General features: G+C 41.5%; 1 protein-coding gene across 1 annotated transcript in view; it reads left to right on the forward strand.

Annotated features, from left to right (window-relative positions):
• STK4 (serine/threonine kinase 4) overlaps window positions 1–24,844 on the forward strand; it is a 44,466-nt gene extending 19,622 nt beyond the window's left edge. Inside the window, exons 10-11 of the mRNA XM_056507380.1 lie at window positions 1,734–1,891; window positions 21,760–24,844. Of these exons, the coding sequence (XP_056363355.1) occupies window positions 1,734–1,891; window positions 21,760–21,918 (317 nt within the window). The 3' untranslated portion in view covers window positions 21,919–24,844. The remainder of the gene's footprint in view (window positions 1–1,733; window positions 1,892–21,759) is intronic.
• The last annotated feature ends 442 nt before the right edge of the window (window positions 24,845–25,286 follow it).

Raw genomic sequence — 25,286 nt, forward strand, 5'->3', positions numbered from 1 at the left:
TTGTAGCTGACCAAGGACTTCATGCAATTCTCTGAAGTTCAGATAGAGTCTGCCAGGGAAGTTCTGGATCACTGGATAGCAATTTTATAAGCAAGAATAATATTCTGTGATTAAATCTTAATGAGTTTCCAGAGCAGCTAATATTTTTTCAAGAGGAAAGCGCTGCTGAATATCCTTAGAGAGGACTGTTTTGTGACAGCCTGCCTTCTGTAGAGATTCTTGTGGGAGAGTCTCTGTATTACACAGACCCTGCTAACCCATCACAGGACATCCCCTGTGTGCTTGTTTGAAGATCTAAACTCTTGGTTGGTTGCCTGCCTGACAGATTATATTTATTTCAAGCCTATGGCATTCAGCACTGAACTTATTTCAGCAGTCCAGACTTAGGCTGTTCTGATGCCATTTTCTGTTAACTCCAGCCCTCATCCTGCTTTCTGAAAATTATGGTTTCTGCATCACCTAAAACATATGTTTCAAGTATGAGTAACTTATTCTAGAGAACCTTGTGTTATAGAACAAAACCATTTAGTGGGTTCTAGTGCTTGCTTCCGTGCAGCTCTCAGGTTTTGGTGGAGCATTTCATCATTGACATTAAGCTGGGAGCAGCCTGGAGCTGTGTCTGCAGCTCTCATGGTCCTGTTAAAGCACATTTGCTGTGTAAGACTCTTCTGAAGGAATTATCTGTGCTGAAACTCAGGACAGCCCAGTTTAAGTGTGCAGAGCCTGGGCAGCATTGATGCTGGACTGGTTGCACTGCTGAAGAAATCTTCCCTTGGAGGTGCTGAAAGCCTTGTAACCTTGAATTGCTGTGAAATTAGATTTCATCTTTTCTTCCTGTTTTGGTTCTTTTTTTTTTTTTTTTTTTTTTTTTCTGTCTGTGTTGGGAATTAGCATTTCTATCCTCTCACATTTCATCACTTCCTTCCTTATTGTGCTGTCATCACCCTACAAATGATGCTACCCTCCCATTTCTTATTACCCCAAGTTTCTTAATTGCAGCCTAGAATTGAATGGTTAATCTGTATATCTGGCTTGTTTGAGTCTAAGTCTAAGCCTTTCTTCCACTAAGAAAGTTGGTTCAGAAGAGCTAATTTACAGAAAGAAAACTAGGGCAGTAAACTTGAACACCTACTGACTATTTATAATAAGAGGAAAAAAAAAAAGAAATTTTGCAAGCTAAATAAACCTTTCTACCCAAACAATATAGAAAACTTGACCACTTCTACCCAAGGCAAATTTTGTGGTATTTATAAGGTGTTTGTGGTCTTTGAAAGCCTCATTTTTCTGTTCTCAAATGGAAAGGTGAGTTTCTGTTTGTAAAACAGCACTGTTTATTTTTGAAGCTTGCTTTTTTTTTGCCAGGAATTTGGCTGGGATGAAAAAGCCCAGCCTGTCTTGCCAGCAGCTGTTCAGTCCTGGCATTCAGTGCATGAAGTTGGTTACCTGGGGTGTGCTGTCAGGGATGGATTGCAGGTCTAGAGGCCAAGGCCTCCAGCATTATAATCACTTCTGTGCTGGCTTTTCAGCTTTCCTTCTCCACTTTTCTCACTGTGCAGTCCATTTTATGATGGAAAAGCTGCTGAAAAATAGTATTTTAGCAAGTGCTTTAGCAGTACTGTGTGATTTAGTGTGTGCTAAAAAAATAAAATCACTTTTGAGCATGATGTAGGGCTGTATAACCAAAACTGTATTTTTCAAAACAACTATTTTTTTCTAATTTTTAATATTTCCAGGGAGGGATGAAACGATGCAGCCAGCCAGACCATCATTCCTTGAATACTTTGAACAGAAGGAGAAGGAGAATAAAATCAATAGCTTTGGGAAGAATGTTTCTGGCCAGACAAAAAATTCATCTGATTGGAAAGTACCACAGGATGGAGACTACGAATTTGTAAGTCTATACTTTGAAATTCAATCAATGTGACAATCTTTAAGAATTTTAGTCAGCTGCCATGAGATTATTTCTTGTTTTGACAGACTAATGGAAACTTGAGGAGGTTCTAATTGCTAATGCATTTGGATGGGGCATTCTGAAAAGCTCGTTTTCTTTATGTATTTCTCAGTAATCATAGCCAGTCATTATCTGTAAATGTTCCTTGTTTAAAAGCAAACAAAGGAATAAAAAGCCTGAGGACATGAAGGTATAAGCTGTCTTGCTTTAGTTCCCCATTATGCATTTTAAATTTAAAAAAAAAAATCCAGATGGCAGTCGGAAAATGCAAATCTTCAATGTGTAGTGTTTGACAAAGAACTATTGAATTTCCTTGTTTTTTTTCAAGCTTTGGTACTGGATTTTGTTTTATTATACAAACATCAAGCTTGTCTTCAGTTCACTTTCCAAATCCTTATTTTATTCTTCCTTCCTAAGGCTGGCGTGCTCAGAAGTTTCAGGAACTTTTCAGAAGCTCAAAGAAGGAGATATTGTCCATAAATTTGATTCAACTATTTTTTGTGTGTGTGTGTGTGAGGATGTAAAATTTCATGTTTGATTTCAAAAAGCCAGAAGATGCTGGACGTTGTTCCTTCCTCATTTTTCTGTAGTGATCTTTCACTACCGGCACTTTTTCCCTGTGTGCTCATGCTGCCCGTGGTTCAGGTTGTCACTCTGGCAGTAGCTGGTGACATTCACTCCACAAAGTGTGCAAAGCAAAATCCCTGTGCTGTTCACCACTCCAGGAGATGCCTCCCTTCAAGGCTGGAATAACAGCTGGAGCTTTTAATTCTGTTTCTGTAGACTCTATAGATTCACTGCTGTTGTTTTGTTGTCTTTGCTCCTGCTTGTTGGAGCCCTGGGCACTGAGAATTTCAGACTTCCTGTGCTGACAGGCACTGACTCCCAGGAAGGCACTGCTTTTGACCTGAGACCATGGAGGGCTTCCAGAATGTAATGATAGAACCTGCTTTGTCCTCACACAGGGCACCACTTTATCATGCTTTATCTTCTTTTTTTCTGCCAGAATCGGGATTAAATGCTCGAGAGACGGAATTTCGTGTTCAGACTCAGATATTTATTAATTCTTATCTATTTTACAGTGAGTTCTACAGCACTTCTTGCTACCAGGCTAAAAATGCTGATGTATCTCTCTGTCTACAAGACCTTTTAAGGGCCAATCTATCCAGTTAAGAAAGGACACCTAAATTACTTTTACTTTTAACCCAATAACCAGACACCCATCACCCACAGTGTGGATTTTTCTATCCAGTTAGAAAAGTACCACCTAGACTCGTGAAGAAGAAAGAAATCTCCACCCTAAAACCTCCCATCTTGCTTTAGCTGCTTTTCTTATTTTCTTATTCAGGCTGTAAAGAGCAGCTGAGGGGACCTCCTGCATTGCCTCCCTTGTAGCCCTTTGCACTAAGTTATCTTTGGGATAAAGCCACTGATAAATGTGTTTTGTGCAAAAATAACCCTCAAGCTGCCTGTGTCTCACAGGGACTCGGCCCAACACACAATTCCAGTCAAGTCAGATACTTCATTTATCTCATTCACCTCGTGCTGTACCTTAACTGAATGATAAACAATTGTTTTTCAATGAGTGGCATTTCCCAGGAGAGATGGGCTGCTTCAGAGTATCTGCAGAGTCCTTTGTAGTCTGCAGAGGATGGCCCAGGGGAAATTTGCTGTAATTATTTTACTTTCTAATTTGGTTGATAACAAGTTTAGCAGTGTATTTCCTCTGGCACCCTGGGAGCTCTAGGTGCAGGGTACACCCAGCCAGCACAGGGAACACAAGCAAAGGGCACTGCTTTTCCAGCGAGCAAGACCCACAAATATTTTTAGAACATGAAAAGCAACTCTTGCGGCATGTGTGACCCTGTTTACTGATTTCCATTACTACTGCAGTACTGCCATTCCCACTGTGCTGGAAGCAATAAAAGCAAACAATAAATTGGCCTTTGGGTCACCTTTGTGAAGGAATTTGTAGAAATTTCACTTGCCAGCTCTGTGTGTTTCTCTAGTTCAGTTGTGTATGAATGTACCAGCCTTGTACTTGCATGTGAATTTTGGAAAGAGCCACGTTTTTTTTTCTTGTAGGATGAGAAAATTGCTTGAAAGCAGCCTTAATAAATAACGTGGGTGTTTGTATAGCCCTTATCTGAGGGTTAGTAGCAAACTCATGTTGGATAATGTAGTCAAAGACTTAAAATCATGTATTTTTTCCCATTTGACTAAAAATTGATTGATTTGATGACTGTCTATGGGTAAAAGTCATGTTTATTAATGATTTATTAATTGAAAGCATCAATGTAATAAGCACTGTAGAATAAGAAAAAAAAAGGTATTAATCAGTTGTACCCAGTGCATCTATCCTGGACCTGCCTGCAGCTAAAACTTCTGCATTGCCAAAGGTTTGAGCAGCCTTTTTCCACAGTTTGCAGCATTCCAAGTAGAGATGTGATCAGTGAGATGCCAGGTAAATATTAGTTCCTCTGGGCCTTAAGAAATGATTGAAATATTATTGTTTTCCTTTCTGCTGCTGCAGACTAGATAAATATACCTTCTTTTCTGTATTCCTCTCTCTCCTGTGTGACTAGCACCTGGAGTCTCCTGTCTTCCGAAAAAAATAAAAAAAAAATAATAATAAAAAAATAATAATAAAAAAAAGGCAATATTAAATTACAAAATATTTTTGCTCTTTTTTTGCCTGTGGCAAAACCATTTGACCTTTTCTTGACTAACATTGCTCTTCTGAAGCAGGCAAATAAGACACTATTTATATCACAATGGCAATGTCACATTAGATGAGGGTTAGATTGAGTCAACCCACTGCAGAGCTAAAATCTCAGAGATCCTGCTCTGAAAGGTGATGAACTCCATTCCTCCTAAATGTGATTCTCTGGCTGTGTTCTGGTTGTGATCAGAGATGGCATTAATCCAGAGTATTTCTAGGAAAGTATTTCCAGCCTTGGATTTCTGAGGTAGAAGTTGTTATTAAATGATTAGTCAGTGCCTGATGCTGTTAATGTTTATCCCCTCTCATGTTTGAACAAGGAATTTTTAAGCCCTGGTTGACTGCAAACAATATTTTCAACAACATTATGATTTATTTAACATAGGGAGAGAAATAATAATTGTGGGTAAAAATTCTTGTTTTTAGGAAGAATATAACAAACTCCAGCAGGAGATTGCTGCAGGGGTAGGCTGATAATGGGCAGGGTGCATTGTATGGATAATTCCTAATTGCCATAATCAGATCTCAGCATTATTGTAGATGCATTTAATTTTGCCAGTGAACATTAGTCACATGCTGTTGCACAGACTTAATAATGCTAGAAGATTTGTTTACACAATGTCCTACATTTTTTCACTTTAATCTTTCAGTAGCACTGTAACATATAGGAAAATTAGTTGTGTAGTGTTCCCTGCCCTTAGACACAACAAATCCTTTATTTATCCCTATTTTAAAAGCCTTTTTACTGCAAGTCAGTATTCTAATATCACTTGTGGCTAAAGTAGAATCACTTGTTTTTATTCTGGCCTTGCTTGAAAGGCCCTCAGTGTTGCCAAACCCATTGTGGCACATATTTGTGGATCAGCCAGTCATGAATATTTTGTATTACATCCGTAATCCTTTTATTAAAAGCCTGTTTTGTTAACAAATTATCAGGTGCCAACCACTCCTGGCTTATGGGAGCTGTGACAACACTGAAACCTTATCAATTTTATTTTGTAAGTGTGGTTCCACAGGCAAAAATCAGTGGCACTTGGGCGCTTGTCAGTCTCAAATTTTGCCATTATGATGTGACTGTGGATTTTTTTAATACCTGTAGTGTTGAGCTTATTTTTTGCTATCATTCTAAGTCATAGTTTTTTCATTTATCAGTGAATTTTTGCTGTCCAGTGAGCTTGGTTTGGATGTGAAGTAAAGTAGGACACAAACTTCTAACAGAGATTAGGGCAAGAGTGCTGCAGGACATCAGGTCTTCATGGAATTGGAGCTGTTTGCTCCAAGGCTTGCTTTGGTTGCAGCCCCTGTGTATCTGCCAACACTCCTTGCCTGTGTGAGGCTGCCTATTGAGAGCTGGATTGGTGCAGATGCCTTTCCTTACTCTGTGCAGCCCTGGCAGAGCAGCAGGAGGGAGGCTAAGCCATTCCCCTGTAGGACCTCCTCGTTCTCTGACTGCCAGTCTCCATCCTGCTGAATCCATGCTGGAAGGAAGATAACAACCAGAATCAAGGCTTGTGTCTCTTTCTTAAGAAATGGGCTGCTACTTTTGGGACAACCCTGATTTTCTTGCACCTGCAGGGTCTTGGTGAGTCAGACCTTTCCCATTCCTGCAATTATTAACAGCTCTAATGTGGGTCCATCCTTCTCTCTCCTTGGATCTGCATTCACAAGTTCTCTCACTGAAGCAGAAATACTTTGGAGCAGAGCTTTGAAGTAGAGCTTAGAAAAATAAAACTAGCATACGCCCTTGAGAATGTCAGGCTTTAAGAGGTGGCCAGTTGGTCAGATTTCTGTGCAAGGTGGCAGTGGCCTGTGGTCCCAGTGCCATGCCCCCTGCAGTCTGCTGAGAGGGAAGCTGTTTCACTCTGTTTGTCCATGCTGGGAGTGCCATTCCCTGTGTTAGCTCATCTTTCAGCTCCCTTTGTGCAGTGTCTCGCTGGCTGCTGATGGGAATTCCTTTGGACAGGAAAGATTGCTGTGATTTCCCTGGGTTCCAAAACAGCCTTCATCACTTCTCAATGCACGGTGTCATCTGTTCCTCTGCTGCTGGGGAGTGCTGTGGATTATGAAATTTTTCCAGGGCAAAATAAAGAAGGATGAGCAGGAGGTGTTAATTGCCTCTAATTGGGAGGAAGAATGCAAGAAGAGCTCATCAGCTGCCAGTTCTTTCAGGGCTGCACAGGCAGAGCCTCCAGGTACAAGCAGCAGTTCTTCCCTCCACAATCTGCCTGCCAGGGATGGGCAGGGAAGGAGCTTCCCTGAGGTGCAGGATTTGTGGGATCACACCCAGCTCTTCCCCCACCTGTTGATCTCTTTCCAGTTGTTTGACCTGTTGCTTCCAAAGTGCTCAGGCCACAATTTGCTGTCCATATGTGACTTCTCTGTGGAACATGCTCCTTAAAACAGACCAGTGATGAAATGAGACACTATCATTTCAGAAATGTCTGTACACCACTTGCTGTGGTCTCTGGTTCTGTTGGCTTACCCTGAGTCCTGCCCAGGGCTCCTTGGAGCTGGAAGCTGTAGGAGTTGGATGCTGGCTCAGTGGAACAAAGGAGGGGACCATAGAAACCTATTTCACACTGGGAATTGAAGTTTCTTCAGATAAGAGACAAAGCAATGTCTAATAAGTGGTTGAAGCAAAACATCAAGAAAACACTTAGAAACTGGACTTAATTAAATTTTAAAAGTATATTTTCATATTTTGGAACTCTTAAATTACCTGCATTGCAGGAGTTGGTATCACAACTGCAGTCTCCTTCAAATATCTGAATAATTGTCCATTTGTGATTATTTGATAGGGTACTGTGATATTTTCTCTGTATATCTGTAAGCAGCTTCTAGCCAGGGCTTTTAACAGCTATTGCTTGGATTTTTCTTTTTTTATAAGTATAATGTAGATAAAAGCAAACCTTCCTCTTCCCTGAGTGAAGGTATAATTCTTTTTCTTGAAGCAGTAAAGAAAAAGAAAATTTTCTGTTCACTGGAGACAGTGTATTATGCTGATCTCACCTGGGATATTCTGTTATTATTTCACATCCTCATTTCTGTGCTTCTACTTAGTAGTTTAAAATGTTACATTGGAAATAAATAAATAAATACGTTAACCCATTTCTGATATTTGTACCAGCAAAAAAGGAAAGTGTGTTGGTCGGATGGTGTCTTCAGCTTGTTTAGCCTGAACAAGAGGATATTTGTTTGCAGTGAAAATGTGAATGTGAATCTGTTTCTTTCCAGTTAGACAAATTAGGTATTGGTGTGATAGAAAGAAATTGAAGTTGCTGAAAAGTGTATAGAAAGGTGAATTCTGTCACAGCAAGGCTGCCAGAGCACTAGGATCATGGCATATTTTTTATATTCTTATTTATATTTTATTTTCTTCTATGTTTATATTATTCTGTAATTTTTGGGTAGACAGCAGCCTGGCAGTGCCTGCAGTTCAGAATCTGCTTGTGTGTGTCAAGTGTGGTCCAGGCAGGGAGGATCCAGGCACGAAGGATTGCAGTGGGCTGGAATCCAGGCCAGGGAAGTGCAGTGAGGATCCCCTGGAGCACCAGGTGCTGCTCAGACTGGCGCCACCCAGCCACAGTCACAGCTGGAATTTTGGGTGCAGGGAACTGCAGCTCTGCTGCTCCCATGTGCAACAGTTGCAGGGAACTGCATCTCCTGCTGCTTCCCTGTGCAACAACTGCAGAGAACTGCAGTTCTGCTGCTCCCCTGTACCCTGTGCAACACCTGCAGTTCTCGTGGCCGTGGCTCAGCACAGCTCATTCCCTCTCCCAGCCCTGCTGAAGAATGGCTCATCCTGAAACCATCTGTTTCTCTCACTGGAAGTGATTTATAGGGAGGAACTTTGGAGGGCAGGTGATTTATTGCTTATCAATAACAGTAAACACACGCTGCTTTACAATGACCAGAGTCTCTAATTTATTGCATTCTGTCTGTGAAGGTGTCATTTGTCTTGTGAACAGCTTGTTGTCTCCCAGTACCTGGAACATTCAAAATCTTTGGTTTCTCTGAACATCCTTTTGGATAGCATTTGTTAGCAATCTAATATTGATGCTTTATAGCTGTACTACCTTTTGTCCTTTTAGAAGTTCAATAAATTAAAAACTTGAGAGTATTTGCTGTGCAGTTGCCAGCTTTGAAAATGATGGCAGACTGAATAATTGGCTCTTATTTTGCTGGAACTAGTCTTTGGGCCTTTGCTAGCAGTAGGAGGAAGGCATGCTGAGGATACAGGGTTAAGGCAGATGCTAGGAATACTTGCATTATATAGGAAACCTGCTGATGTGTGACTTTTTATAATTTATCATTTTATAGTGTTTCCTGACTTTGCTGTGATCCTCTTAGGTTTATCTTCTTTTTACTTCTGCCTTTTCAGCAGCTTGGTACAGGTGTCAGATGCAGGCCTCTGCACTAATCTTTCTGCTACTCCTTTCTCCCAGCCAAATTACTCAAGTGAGTCATTTGAGTTGGTTACTGAGACACCAGAAGGCTGTCTGCTTGGACAGGAGCAAAAAAAGCTGCATTAGAGTGTGCACATTAGTAGGTCATTTATAAGGCATTACTGAAAATCATATAACCTTGTGACTCCTATTGAATTATTACGGAATTTAGATTACATTCTTTATTTTCTAAGAGAGCAAGTTTCTCTGACCTTTGTGTGATGAATGAAGATTGATTGTTCAGAAAATCCATCTGAATATGTATAGTTTTGTGTGGAAAAATAAAAAAGTTTGGTTCAAGTAGAGCATTTTACAATAACATTTTTAGAAGACTAAACCAAACACTTGGAATGAATCTTCAGGGATTTCTCTGTCCAAGTGTTTCTTCCCTTCATCTGTCATGAACTCTCCTTTTTCCCAGTGGTGACTGGAATAGAAATGACTTCTCAGCCACTGATTTCTTCCAATAGTCTTACTTTGAACATAAAGTGAACTTATTTGGTGGGGCATTCACCAGTTTGAGAGACAAAGCCAGATCTGGGATGGCTGATTGATGTCTCTGTCCAGGCCCTGTGGAACTAGGGCAGATTCCTAGCTGAGAAGCGAGAAAACTTGAGATACTTGTTTCTGCTGTGCTGGATCTAAAATAAAGATTTATTTCTTGTTGGGAAAATAAGAAACAAAAAATCTGGGAGAGCATTAAGGTTACATTTTTTAAATTTTTTAATTTTTTTTTTTTTTTTTATTTTGGGTGGGAGGGAGGGAAACAAACTCTCATAAAAGGACTGTTTTTCTGACAACAGGAGGCAGTCCAGGATAGACAATTATTAACTTTCAAAACCTGAATTGTACCCTTAGAGTATCTCCTGCTTATTGAGGAGGATCTTGAAGTGTTTTACCTAGATGTAGTTCCACTGTTAAGTATGATTTATAAAAAGAGACAGGTTTTCCTGATGTTTTATTCATTGGTTTTAAATGTCACCTGTCTTGATTCATAACACTGACATTCCTTGAATGGATTTCCTTTTTTTTTCTTCTCTTCAGCCATCTGCCAAGAATTTTTAAAGCTCTGTTAATTGTTTATTTCTCTTTTAAACATTACCTTTCCAGCATATTTAGTGTGTTCTTCCCAGAAAATACTTTTAACTTGTGACATCTTTATTAAGGACAAATGGTTCATTTTGTCACCTTGTAGAAAAACAATCTTTTTAAAAATAAGCCCAGGAGCAGCATGCTTCTCTGTTTTATTGTTTAAGTGGTCTTGAATCTTCTGTAACATTTGCATGAGAAAAACACTCTGAACCTCACTGCAAACTTCATAGTTCATGGCTGTGTCAAACCACCACTGTGATTCACAGCAAGTTCTGTGTATGTAGGTTTTATAAACCTTTCCAAATTCCCTTTATAACAACAACAACCACAACAAAAGAATGTACCACATTTGGTTTTAAAATTTGTTAGCAATATTTAAAATTGAAAAAGGTACTTCAGAAATGTATCTCTTCTGGGGAAGAGAATAGATTCCTGCTCTTCCATTTGGTAACAGGGTCATTGCTCACCACCTGCTTTCACTTTGGTGCAAACTGACATTGATTGCAAAGCGCTTACTGCCACAACTTGCTGTCAAATTCTCATTTTTTGCTATATTTTTGTATATAGCAGGCCTTCTTTGACATAAGGCTTTTAGATGAAACTTGCAGTGAGTGGGAAGTAAAATGAGTTGCTGTAGTTTGTTGCTTAGGTCATAGCCCTTAATGGAGACTGAAATAATGTAACCTGAAATCGACTTCATATCAGAGTACTCAGACTTGTAAAATCAACATCCTGGACTATCTTGGAGGCCCCTTGCCTGCTGTAGATTTAATCTGCTAAGACATTGAAAGTTTTGCAGATGAACTAAGTAACTAAAAGATCTTCATCCTGGGTCTGTGATTATTTGGTTTGTTCACTGCTGCTGCATGATTAAGGTCAGGCTGCAACATTCATTTCTGCTTTGGGAGAAAGGGGAGAGGAATTGAAGGTGTGATACTGGAAAAATACTCTCTGACCACACTGAATTCTTCAGAAAACCTGTTTGAGCCTTGTTATGCCTTGAGATCTGTTTTCAGGGCTGGATGTGTTCTTGGCACAGCATCTCCCTTAAAGAAAGAACACTGCTGCCGAAACAAGATATATTTGAAATGCTTCTGAAATCTTCTTCCAGCTCATCTGTCAGTGCAAATGTTTGTAAAGGGTAATGTAGCTTAAAAAGACAAGCTTGTCCAGGTTTTTCTCATCTGTAGCAAAAAGGGCCCCTTTTGGAGACTCTGCATGGAGGGTCTGTCATAGCTGCTCTGGATTCTTCTTGGGGGATGGAGTCTGGAGCAGCTGGAAAAGCCAGGAGTGAAGCCTCCATCAGAACTCTGTGAACACTTTCCTGGGGGCAGGGTCTCATCTGGGCAAATGCCTGAAATGATGAACTGTGAGAGGGCAAAGTTATCTCAGCCCCGACTGCTGGACCTAGTGCATCTGACCTTGTGCAGCCTCTTCTTATGTTACTTTAAAGCCTGCAGAAACATCGAGGTTTTGCTTATTGCCAGCCTAACTGATGTGTGTGTAACCTTTGGTGTCTTGGATTAGATATTGGGGTGAAATCCTTTCCTGTGAGGATGCTGAGGTCCTGGCACAGGGTGCCCAGAGAAGCTGTGGCTGCTCCTGGATCCCTGGAAGTGTCCCAGGCCAGGATGGACACTGGGGCTTGGAGCAGCCTGGGACAATGGGAGGTGTCCCTGCGCATGGCAGGGGTGGGACTGGGTGAGCTTTAAGGTCCCTTCCAACCCAAACCATTTTATGATCCATAATCAAAGCTTTGACCTTCAGGAAAAGAGAGAAAGAGCAGCTTAATACATATAGACTGATACAGTCTGAAAGGAATATTATTCAGAAATGAAGTCTTTAATTCCTTCTTTTGTGTCCTGCCATCATGCAGGATCATTATAAATGGATGCCCAAGTAATAGTGAACAGCTGGGGAAACCTTTCATAGTGAATTGTGCAGGTTAATTTGAGATGGATTTTGTGGACATGGTTCACTTCGGGACTGTCTCAAAAAATATTTGCCTCTTAAATATTAAACACATGCCCCTGGTTTTAAAGACAACTGCATGGACATGCAGCTATTAATTTTTCCAGAATGCTGTGGAAATCTCTGTAATTCAGTCTTTCCTCAGAAAGCTTGTAATTCTCTCTCCTGTCTTTTTTGCCTTCAAGTTGCAGCTGTTACCTTCTTTCCCTGAGTGAAACAGGGAAGGCAGAGCAGCACTGGACCGAGGTTTTGCAATAATCCTCATTTTTGGGTAGACAATATGAGGTCTTCCTGCAAACAAACCCCTTTCAGCAGCTGTCCTAGAGCTGGAACTAAAATGGGAGACTAAGATTCAAAAATGTGTGTTGAATAAAGTTTTATACTCCTAAGATAAACAAGCCCAAGTTATTTAAAGCTTTAATGGCTACTTGCCATGGATGATGGAGTCTTAAGCCTTTGAAACTGAAACTGTGTGTTTTAAGCCTTGCAGATTTGAGTGTGTGAAGTCTTCAGGTGTGTTAATGATGCTTCTTACTGCACATCATTAATAAAGGCTGTCTTCAAGTACTGATTTAGTGTTAATTAATTGGTTGCCACTTCAGTTACATTTACATTTGTGTTTCATACTGAGAACTGTTATATGAATGAATCACTCTGAGTTCAGGTATTCTTCAGTTGTTCTGCTTTATTCAGGATAAGTGATCCTGAATTAAGAAATTAATTGTTAATCCTTCAGCAAGTAGAGCCCTTAGGAGCAAGGGAGAGAGGGGTGAAAAGGGTACCTGGAATTGGAAGGAAGCTCCTTTATGGACATATGTCCCCTTCCTATAAGAACTTAGTTAAACTTATCAGATTCGTATAAAATATTTTGATTTTGTTTGATTTAAAGGAATCAAATCATTTTCTGACAGATTCCTCTTCTTAAAAAAAACCCCACATTGGTCAGCTCTGTACTTTATAGCCGAGTTGTGCAGCTAGCCAGATCCTCATGGCCTAATGACATGATTTACTTTAGCATGTTCAGAGGTATTATTTAAGAAAATTAAATCATAATCACTTAGGGAAGGAAAAAAACTCTGCTGTTTTTATTTAATCAAACCTCTGGCAAGCAACTGCTTTTTAAAAGCAAACAGTACTCCTGTTTTTTTTGCACTTTCGTGCTTTTTTTCCTGCTAGCTTGTCCAGACAGGCTGACCTTTTAGCTTGGTTTGTAATTCAGTTACTGAAAAAAAAGAATAGCAGTGAGATAACTTGTCTTTGTGGTTACAGGATTAGTCAGCCACTTTCTAAGTTCCTAAAGGATTTCAAGGTTTGGACTTCCTGAAGTTCAGTGCTGCAGAATAACACTTGACACAATTTGTCATTCCCTTTGTTTAGATTAAGTGTGTACAGTACTTGGGATGATTTTGGACATGAATGGGGCTATTCATACTCATAATTGACAGTAAGGCTAAAAAAGGAAATTTAATCTTGGAGCTTAGAAGATTAAAATGAATTGCTCTTTCTTAAAAAAGCTTTATTCTTTTAATGACCACTCAGCATTCATATCAGTGAGTATACCTTTGGATGGGTTTTCTTCCTTAATACTTCAGGACAGTGCTGAGGGTAGTAACAGCTTGTAGAGGTTCTGTGGTTGTGCTGTGACACCAGAACTTCTCTGAGCCTTGTAAGAATTACAGCAGGGTTTGGTGAAGTGCAGTTCTTGGCTAAGAGCAGCCCAGGGAGGCCAGTGCTGGTGATCCAGGCTGTGGTGTCCCCATAGTTCTGTCTGGGTGGCCAGGGGGAATGGAATGTGTGCTGTAATCCTCTGAAATTGGGACTTTCCTGATACCTTGCCAACAGCAAAGCTGCTCTCTGGTTCCTAAAGGCTTTTGAGGAATAGGGGAAAACTTCCCAAGTGTGGGGAGGGTGGGAAGGCAGAGGAGCCTCTGAGCTGCTGATGTTTTGTGTCCTGAGTGTGCATCTCCCAGAGCAGCCACAGGCATGGGCTGCTCAGGGTGGTATTGGGAAAGGTCCTTGTGAACCAGCAGGATCAAACATTATGGGTGTACACGTAGCCTGAAATAAGATCCAGTGGAGTGGCAAAGCTGTGGCTAGAGAGGAGCAGTGGCCTCAGCAGTGTGGTGAGGTTCCACCAGTGCTGAGCAGAGGGGCAGCTGCTCCACCTGTGCCTGGGGATCTGGGAGAAGCCTTGCTGAGGTACAGGGTGCCAGGCTGGAGAGAGGGGGGCTTGGCAGCTGTCATTCCTACACAGGAGTTTCCACTTCAGACATGATCTTCCCATGGGTCTGGCAGGGAGAATGATGGCACACAGAGCCCCAGAAATTCTGTAGGGATAGCACAGATCCCATGGTCTGGTGTTGTCAACCTTTATTTTAATCAACTAAGCAGAGCTAAGTGGAAAATTAACTGGAATCCGTACTGGCATCATAACAATAAGGTGCTTCACTTTCAGTAGCTCCACATCTGTGCAAGTGAGGTGGAGCCATCCCAAACACTTCACTTGAGAAGCCCTGGGTCTCTTCTAACTCTTTGTTAAGATGCACTTTTCCAGTTCAGCTTGGGATCAAAAGCTGAGTGTGTGGTAGTGTCCATCTTTTCTTCCACAAAAATGATGCTGTGATTGCACTTAAATATTTACCTGGCTTAAGCTGACTTGACCCCTATGTCATCTGATTGAAAGTGTTGTTTCTTTGTGGAAAGCCATCTGCTGTTCAGGTGAGGTGGGCTTGAGTCTCCAGATGTGCACTGATCACAGCTCCTGTTCTCTTTCTTTGGGCAATTATAGCTGCAGTGCTGTTTTGGCTGCTGCTAGATGCTGCAGCCCATGATGTGTTTTGCCAGCACATTGCCTAAATAATTAAGGTGTGTTAAAAGCAGAAGCTTGTGCTGCTGAGACTTATTTTTCAAATCTTTTGAAAGATTAATATCTATATTTTTAATCTTGCATGAAATCCCACAATGAATGCATTTCATCCACTGCTTTCATAACAGTGAGAAACTTCACTGACATGCTGATACTAAAATGGAGGAAAATCAAGATAATTAGTGCTTGTGCAGTGTGGCTGCTTGACAGATCTGTGAAGTTGTAGGGATCTGATGGATGAAGAAAAATGGTCAGAAAGTGCCACTAGGTCCTTACGTCCTTTGCATTTGTCAACTTAAAGTGAATAAATAGTTAATGCCTGCTCATACATTACATCAAGGCTTCCTTGTGCTGGAAACGTAAATGAGAATAAGGCACTTAATTTTTAGAACAGTGATTGAAAGCATGCCAAGTGGTACTGAGGCAGCATTTCAGGAAAAATGCCATGGGAAAAAATGGCATGCTATTCCAGCACCAATTTATATCACTATCTTCAAGATCTAAAGTCTGGAGCACTGCTTAGCGTGAGAAATTACCTTCTACATTTAATTTTGGCCAGAGAAATTGAGGACTTTTTTTTTCTGGTTTTAAAAAAAAGTGTGTAGTACTTTTGAGTAATCTATGTCCTCGGAGTATATTTGATATGAGCATTTAATGGATACCTTGTTTAACCAGTATTTCAAGTTACAGAAAGCTAATTCCAGCATAATGTCAGCTCTTACACTTGTCAGAGCTCACATTCATGGATCCCTGAGTTCTGACACCCCTCCCTGGCTCGTGGTGCAGCACCCCTGCACTCCCGGGTGCTGCAGGCTGAGCTCTGCCCCACGGTGGTTGCTACAAACAGCTGCAGAACTGGCATCCCATGGGACAGCTCCTCCCAAAATTAAAACTGTTTGTGGAGGTGATAGAGAAAAGCTCAGGAGTCAAACTGATCTGCAGGGCTCTGGAGAAGGAAGTGTGAATGTACCCTTGGTTTTATCAGCAGGGAAGCGTCTTGATAGCCTTGGTGATAGCCAAGGTCGAGTGAAGCAAGAGTTATTATTCTCTTCTGTGAAAAGCCTCCATTCCTCTAAAGGACACCTGAAAATTTAATTGAACTTGTAGGAATTGTTTTATGCTTGTCTCTGATATGTAGCCACTTCTGCTGTTGAGTGTGATCACCAACAGCCTCCCCTGAGGGGCTTCCACGCAATTGTAGTCCCAGGTGGTTCTGGTTTTGTTTTTCCAAAGTAGACTGTTACTACTCTTACTGTGGTAATACTTTCTCATTATCTCTAACAGCAAATTCCCATTTGGTATTTAATGTTTAGCATGGCTTGGGTAACTTGATTTGGGTAAAACCCCTTCTCAAGCCACATTTAAAGTTTGCCTGTCTAAATACACACTCAAAAAAAGTGATGGGCTGTGCTCCCTGCTGATGGGATTGATGAGTTCTATGGGGAGCTTTGATCACTGGGTATGCAGTCCAGAGCTGGTAGATTGCAGCATAAAACTAGGCTTAAAATGAAGCTATAACAATAAAAGCTATGCTAAATAGACAATTAATTTGTTTTTCCTTAGCTCCCATCTAGCTCGTATCATTCCTACTAAGAATTTATTTCCCTGTGTAGCGTGGGAAGCTGCAATTTTATTACTTCTGTATTTTAGTCTTCAAACTCCCACTGCCCCTTATGAAAGCCAGTTTTTCTAAAGACTATATAAAACTTAAAAGTTTGACATCAAGTTTTGTTGAGCAGTAAATGCTACCTGGAGTATCTGGGTGAAAGGCAGGCAGAGTGACTGCTGCAGCTGGGTGTTTTCTTTCTAAAAAGCCACAAGCTCTTGGTAACAGTGGGAGGATATTCGGAAAACACCCTGAGCATGTGGAAGACAACTGTTCAAACTCACAGGAATTATGGTAGAACGATATGTCTAGAAGGTTGAGGAAGAAGAGAACAAATTCCTAATTTTATTTGTAGGATTGGTTGTAGTACCAAGACTTGAAAATACTCTCCTTCTGAAAAACTATTCAAATGCTATTACCCTAAGGAAAGTAACTTCATCTCACCAGTGTCATACATATTCCAGTTTTGTTCCAGAAGTCAGGGTCCATCTGCACATTTGAAAAGTGATGGTCGAAAAAGAGCATCCCCACCCAGGGGATGGAGGTTCCTGTTAGGCACAACTTCAGGACTTCAAAGACAGTATTTGAAAGCAAAGCCCAGGTAGCTTGAAATGTTGCAGACATGAGAAGAAAAGGCTTTGTGCTAAATGCAGGGATCAAATTCAGTGTCAGCAGCAAAAAGAAAATTTCAGGAGGAACATATTTTCCACTTGCCCCAAGATAATATTTTTTGATTCCTGTGCAGTCAGAGAGCTAGAGCTTGGCCAAAACTCTTTGTTGGGGGAGAAATGTGTGAAAGCTTCTGGGAAACAGCTCCTTTCTGTTTGATGCTTGTAATTCACGCAGCAAGAAGGTTTGGCTGGCAGTGGTTTTGCTACAGGAGCAAATCAGAATGATGGCTGAGGTGACTGGGGGATTACTGGACAGCTGTATGTGTGTCAGTAGTGCAGGCTGGTCCAGGCAGGGCTGACCTTGTGCTGCTGTTCAGGGACTAGAGAATGTGCCAATTCCAAACTGGTTTGGGATAATCTCAGACCTTGCTGTAGGCAAACCAGCACTGGTGCTCCTCAGTGTGAGAGCTCTGGGTACTAAGAGGACTGTGATAAATTATTTACATCAGCTTCTAATTTAAAAAATTTTCACCATCTGGGGTTTTGTTTGGTTTTTGTGGGGACAGGGCAGAGGCTGAGTTAGTTCTCTAGGCTTTGTGTTTTACAACAGATTTTTTTTGTTTTATGTGAAACAAGTCTGGCATAGTCTGTTTAAAAATACTGTGGCGGGTTTTGGGCTGTGTCCTGCTGAGGACAGAACAGCAGAGGTATAAAGTTCAGACCGTGATGCCCTTGAATACCAAACCTGTGTTTGTGTCTGTAGAGAGCTTATATTTATTCTCCTTTTGCTGCTTAGTTTCATTTGCATTCAGTAGGATATGTTGCTGTGACACTTTACCTGACTATAAGAAATGCAAGTGGGTTTCTTTTCCTCCTGTTTTTAAAATGCTGATTTGAAAGAACTGAAACTCAGAAGCAGTTTGCTGAGTTGAACATTATTCAGTGGGGTAGTTGTCTGCAGATCTGTCAGAATGCTGTGAATAGCTTACAAATCTCCTTGAGGAAGAAATTGTATTTCAGATTATCTGTTCCTGATTCGTCCATCACTGCTGCATAGGCATGGAAAGGCTGTAGGTTATGTCCTTCCAAAGGATATAATTATGTATGTCCTTCTAAATTATACAGTAGAAATCATCAGCATATTAAAACAAGTTGTTTCTGTCAGTGGTGTCTGAAGAAAACAAACAGCATCCAATGGCTGTGGGTGAGAGGCTTTCAGATGAACACTTCCACCTCTGTTTGTCTTCATTTGGGCATTTTTACAGAGTTTAAGACTGTTCTCAAAACCTCAAGTAAAAATACAACTGTTAATTAGATGGTTAAAAGCTAGCTTTCTCAACATACAAGCTTGCTGGAAAAGTTTCACTGTGTTGCCTCCTCACCATTTTGATAGATTTGTTTGGCCAACTTTAGTACAAGTATTTTCTATCTGGCTTTACATTTGAAATGAGATTCCTTCCTTCAAAAGTTTGTTTTAGGTATTTGATCAGGATGGACAAAAATAGATAGCTTCTACAGAGACAGTTAGACTTCTTAGAGCAGAGGAATTGCTGAGAAGTGGGGAGAGGAATGGGACTGAGCCCGTGGCTAAAACCAGCTCTAATTGCAGCTGCTCAGCACTGAGACTTTACCCCGAGTACCCATCTGTCATGAGATGCTGTCCTTGTCCTTCTTGTCTTAGTTTGCTCCTGGCGTTTTTCTCAGAGAATAATGTCAGTGTCCCAGGAGTGCAGAAACAGATATACTGGAGTCTAAAACTTCATTTCTGGGAGAAAGCTTGTGTGTGGCATTGTCTTACAGTGAAATGCCAGACAGCAAAGTGAAATGGAGGCCATAACATTTGGAACAGTTTGTTGGTTTTTTTTCCTTCTAAAGATGTGAGTGGAAGGACAGTCTGAGTAATTGCCCAGGCCAGGTCCCTGGGCACAGAGGGAGCAGAGGGCTGGGTGTCCCCTGCTCTGCGTGGCTCTCGTGGCTCTCATTACCCACTGGGACCTATCAGTCTCCCATCAGCTCTGGGCTGAGCAGTCACCTCCTGCACCTTTCACCAGCGCTGCCCTTTGGCTTCTCCAACTCTTGCAGGATTGTGGCATTCACAGACAGTGTGCCATTATTCCATAATAAATCTCTGAGTTGTTCATCCCCACTGGCACAGCACTGCACACAGGCTGTTCCTGTGCTCCCAGATTCCTGGGCCACATGGACTTGCCTCCCTTCCTTCTCCCATCATCCCTGTTGTGTTTAACCCATGATCAGGCTCTGTAAGCAGCCACTTTGCTCTGCCTCATGCAGGTAACCCACCTCCCAGTTAGATCATATTATATAAATTTGTGGGCTTTGCCCACTGCACACTTAGCTGTGCTCCAGCATCTTCCACACTGTTTAGCCATCTGTCCTGACAAACACAATCCCAGGAGTTGTCAGAGCTGTTGTGTCCCTTGGAAAGCAGCTCTGACACTTTGAAGGAAAGCTTTGTGTTTTGGTGTCCATGAAGGATGTCCCGTGATGATCCATCCTATTCAAGGACAGCAGTGTTTTCTTACTCTCCACTGTGTTCTGGAGACCCCATCACTGTACATCTGCTCTGCCAGCTCAGGCACTTTGTTTCTGGCTCTAAGCAGCACTCAAGCACTTCAGGAGGACAGCAGAGAAGGCTTAAAGGGCATCCCTGGAAGATTGCAGCCCTAGGGCAATTTCTCACATCTAGTAGTTGGCTTAAGCCTTAAGCAAGGTGTTTTAGATTTGTTCCAATACTCTCTTTAAGCAGTCCAGCACTGTGGCTGCTTAGTATATGTATTCAGAGCTTGTATTAATATTTTCTTCTGTTTTGCATTTTTATTTGACTTTTCAATTCCCTAGACTGTGAGGAAGTGGAATGTTGAATAATTACCTGCTCCTTAATAAATTAGTGTAAAAAGGCAACTGGTGCCATGCATCAACTTAAACTGCTGCCTGTTGAAGTTGCATTAATGAGTATAAATAATATATATCTTTGTGGAGGAAATGCTTTGTCTTTCTAATGAACGGTTGCCTGATTGGAAAGGCTGAAAGACTGTATACCCTGGGCAGAAAGGTTGTTTTATATGTGCCTGGATTATTAAAATAGATTTGTGATCTTTAAACAGCAACTAGGAAAGATCTTGTTCAGCAGAATTTTCTAAAAGCTTCAAAAGACATTGTAAGAAATTAGGTAGCAGGTGATTTTGTGATTTAGGGACTGGTATCTCTTCCACCTCAGCAAAAGGCATCAGGAGTTCCATGTCTTGGTTTTAAGGAGTGATACAAACTGCCATTAAACATTCATTTGTTGTCTTGTAGTAGGCAGCAAACATTTCACTCCATGTTTCGGTTCAGAAACGGCTTGAAAATAACATGACAGCTGACTAATTAACAGCTAAGCTAGGACAGCCCCCCTTGCATGAAAATAAAGATAAGTCATTTAATTATGACATTTGTTGAAAGCAAAAAAAAAAATTGACAGTTCTTTGTGCACAAGAAAAAACCCTAATTATTTCGCATATTCTTAGCATCCTCAGCAGATGCTTACTGATAGCAGGTGCTGCATAGTCACTTCTGTCCTGCTGGAGTTCCTGTAGAACAGTTTCTCCTGTGGTCACTTGATCTTGGATGGGGAGAGGACTGGTGCTTAAGTAAACATTTGAAGCACTTCCAGTGTCCATATTTTTAACATTATACTAAAATCCTGTCTGTTCCACCTGTTATAATATTATAACATTACATAAAGACTGTAGCTGTGGACAATCTAGAATCTCCTAAGCCACACTTGGCATATGTAATCACAGAGCAGAACTTTGCTGTGCCAGTTCTGAGCAAATTGGCATGGACAAGACAGCCAGTTAAACAAAGGTCAGGCAGAGAGGGAATTTAGGGAGAGGGAGCTTGTCCAGATGAGCCTGACATCTTCACATGTACAGGAAAATACAAATTGTTCTTGCATATTTTATCAGTGCAAGGATGACCCAAAGTGTCCTGGTGTGTGTTTGTGCTCTGGGATTTCTGGTGTAGCAGAGTTTGGATTCCTCAACATAACTGAGATTCATCCTGATTGTACATAATTGCCTTTATTTTTTCACATGGAGCTTTTATCAATTATATTATTTTCTTCCTGTTCCCTATGTCTCCTTTTGTCATTTAGCATAAGGAAGTTTAGTTGAAAGGAAAAGGGAGGAGAAGAGAACTTTGCTTTCCTTCCATCTCAGTGCAGCATTTCTGTCCTAATGCTGCAAAATGAAGCAATAGAAAAGCAACTCCATGGGGAAAACATTTCACTGGTTGGTTGTGTGCTCACACTGCCAGTAGCCAGAGCACGTAATGGTACCCGTGAAACGAGCAGAAGCAGCATCCTAAGGCTCACTCCACTCTGACTGAGCCCTGTGTGCCGTTCCCTGCTTTAAGCTGCGCCGTGGCCGTGGATCCCTGCTGGGTGTTGGCTGCACTGATGCCAGTGTCTGTTCCTCTTTTGTCTCCCTACTAGCTGAAGACTTGGAGCGTGGATGAGCTGCAGAAGAGGCTGTCTGCCCTGGACCCCATGATGGAGCAGGAGATCGAGGAGATCCGCCAGAAGTACCAGTCCAAGCGACAGCCCATCCTCGACGCCATCGAGGCCAAGAAGCGGCGGCAGCAGAACTTCTGAGTCACAGCTGGAACCTCCTTCCATCCTCAATCAGCCCCTTGCTTCTATGACTACTGAACAGGTTGATTTCTATTGAAATATGCTAGCAAAATAGAGGGCAATACTTCTGCTCGTTTATTTTTCCATAGCACCTTTGTGAACTCAGGTTCCTGATTGTATGTTTTAATGTTAGACACATATTTAAAACATCATTCCAAAAGAGTTCTGTTACTGTTTTTAGGAGGATTGTTTTTAAACCAGAGGAACCAGATAGAAATAGGATAATGAAGGTTGGCTCGCTCTCTTTTCAACTGAACTTTCAGGAGTTTATTTTGGTTTAAGTTAATGCAGATGGTTGTCTGTAACAGCTGATTCTTTTGTGGGTATTTTGTTTTTGTTTTCCTCTGTGAATGCATAGACTCAATTTCAAGCTGTTAACTGTTTCTACTGTTAAGGTACTGTTAAGTTTTAGGTCACTGAAGAGAGCAGGTGAGAACATGTACAAACTGTTCCAGCCTTTTGAAAGAAACTTAAATCTCAGTTTTTAAAAAGCCTGTAATAAGCCCCGTGCCTTACACTGTGTGCTTAAAGCAAGTGTGATTTCTTCAAGACCTCAGTTTTGTCCTCGTTTTGTGTACTTCATGAATTTGTACGAGTAGATAAAGCATGTTGTGCCTCCATAAGAAATTACATTCTGTAATTTAAAATCCACACCCACTTAAAACCAAAAGCCAGTCAATGATCTGATACCCCTTTGTTTGTCTGTTTGGAAATGTTCTTCAGGGAGACCCTGCTGAGAATGGAATGCTGGGAAAAGGAAACAGTGTTTGAATGGGTGGAAGTTGTGTGAACCTCTCTCAGGAATTAGGTACTTCAGCTGTGTTTAAGAGGACTTAAAAATCTCCACAGCTTGTGAAATACTTTATAGGCTTCATTTCAAATTTACATCTTTGGATGCTTGAATAAAAACTTGATTTCACAATCCTTCACATTTCTGCAAGGTTTAGCACATCAGGAGAGTTAAACTGAAAGTAAAGACTTTTGAATTAACAAAGATGTGCTTTTATGGTGGTGAAGCAAAGGTGGAGTTGATCTGAATGAGAAGACAATTACAAATGTCCTGCTGAAAGATGTTCAGTCTCTTCCAGTTCCTCTGGATGCTCTTGTGGTTTTTTTTGTTTTTTTTTTTAATTTCCCTGCCATCCCTGCCCAGCATAGCTCAATCAGCCACAATGCCCCAAGCATGTACAATCACTGTAGGACAATGCAATCAGCTGACATCAGAGTGGAGAGTGAAACAAAGCCTATGTGCAGGGCAGAGACTGAGCAATGCCTCTGCCCTGTGGGCTCTGACAGCACAGCTCTGTAGTTTTAGGTGTTGCTAGCATATGATGGAATGTTTGGGCAAAGCAAATATTTAGACCAATATTTTTTTATTTTGCTCTGATAGAGGAACAGTTTCCATGTCGTGCTTCTGAGCTGGACCTTGGTACATCACCTAGATGATTAAACAGCAGTGTCTCCTGAATCAAATGCTGCCACAGAGGTGATGTGTTTGTTTCATGTTCCTGTAGGGTCTTGTTTCCCCACTGGAGCAGGCTCTTGGCTGCTGCTCACGGCTCTGCTCCACAGGTGTGAAAGGAACCAAGCCATTCTTACCCTCTGCAGAGCTGGGTGCTGGTTTGTCTCAGTCTGACAATGCAGTGGGATCACAGCTGTCCCTAAGGAAAAGGGAGGCAGTGAGCAGTGTTTGTGGGGTGCTGCAGGAGGGGTACATCCTGGGATAGCCAGCAATGACAGCCCCAGGTGCTGGGGAACATCAGGGCTCGTACCATGCTCATCTGGAATCTGTGCAATAGGCTTTGCCCTAACCATGTCTTTATGATGAGCGATTTCCATGAGCATCCTTTGCATCAAAGAAGCTCCTCCAACTTAGCAGGGAGTTCTCTGGTCAGTGTTGGATCTTGTGTCAGTCACTGGGATGGATCTGGCCCAGCACCTCTGGTGTGACAGACAGATCTGTGACATGGTAAATTGTGCACTGCCTGTGTGGCATGGGTCAAGCCTGTTCTGCTGGAAGGATTTTTTTCCTCTGCACTGTATAGATAACTCTGTAGAGATCAGAGGGCATTAGAAACCCCAACTTTTAGGTGAAACACCATGGGGTGGTGTCTATTTACAGAATATGCAACCTGTGACTGCTGTAACTGAATGTAAGCACTCTTGAAATACTCTGTTTTGCTGACGTGATTGTCTTAAAATATAGCAAACAAACCAAAATAACTCAAACTGGTCCAATGGCTTAACTGTCTTTGAACCTTTCTTAAATGCTTGCAGTGGGTGAGACTTAATGATGTTTCTTGCACTTGGAGCTGTAGTGCAGATAAATTATTTTCTCCTTCACTGATTTTCAATTTGTTGGAGAAAATATTTTCCTTTTTGATCCCTTTGTAGAATGTCCAGGGGCACAATACCTGTTCATTCCTAAAAGTCCTCCAAGCTATGACCAAGGCTGGTTCCATAAGGGAAGGCTGTTTTGACAAAATTTTAAGCAAAAAAACTTGCTTGATTGTGAAGCTGCATTCATGTGCTCCTTAGGACCATCTGCATTATGGAAAGGGTTCTGGACAAACCATTCTCTTTGCTTCGAAAACCCAGAAATACTGATGGTGTCAGTCAGGTGAGACTTACAAATGTGAAGTTTGTAGCTTTAACTTTTTTTGTAACAAAGAAATAAGCAACACTGGCATAAACTGCTGACTTGAAATGCTGTTTTGTAAGATCTGGCTGTTTGTATATAATAGTGTTGGGTCTTTAGTTTGTATATGTCTGAAACAGTAACTTTTGTTGCATTCCTCTCAGTTTGATACAGGAGATTTTGTTTGATCTTTCTCAAATATCTTGCCTTATTTGTTCAAAGGGGCAAATAAAGTGTCCCTACCTGAAAGCATCAGTGTGGTGACTCATATTTCTGCATGACAATGTACTGTTTAGCAGGAGAAGTTTTAACATGATGCATCTCTAGTCAGCCAATGTTATGCAACATTCTGGAGGAGAGTGCAAGCTTGCAGGAACACAGGCAGTGAACATGTCAGACACACATTTTATAATGGTACTAATTCTGCAGCTCAGGTTTGAGCAGAGGGGCAATCCCATGTGCTGGCAGCTTTATGGGGGTTCAGGAGGTGATGCTCAGGCAGTTCCAGCAGGGAGGAGCACAGGCAGCCCTGCCTGGAGCCCCAGTCATGCAGGAGGGATGTTTGCCCCATTGTGTGCTTTGGCAGATGGGGATGCTCAGCTCTGCTGTAGGTCCTTGCTGTCTCTGCAGCAGCTTCCCTGAGCCTGCAAGCAGATTTGGGGCTAGGTACACATCAATTTATCCACCTTCC

This window comes from Oenanthe melanoleuca, chromosome 20, assembly GCF_029582105.1.
Source record: "Oenanthe melanoleuca isolate GR-GAL-2019-014 chromosome 20, OMel1.0, whole genome shotgun sequence".
Taxonomy (NCBI): Eukaryota; Metazoa; Chordata; class Aves; order Passeriformes; family Muscicapidae; genus Oenanthe; species Oenanthe melanoleuca.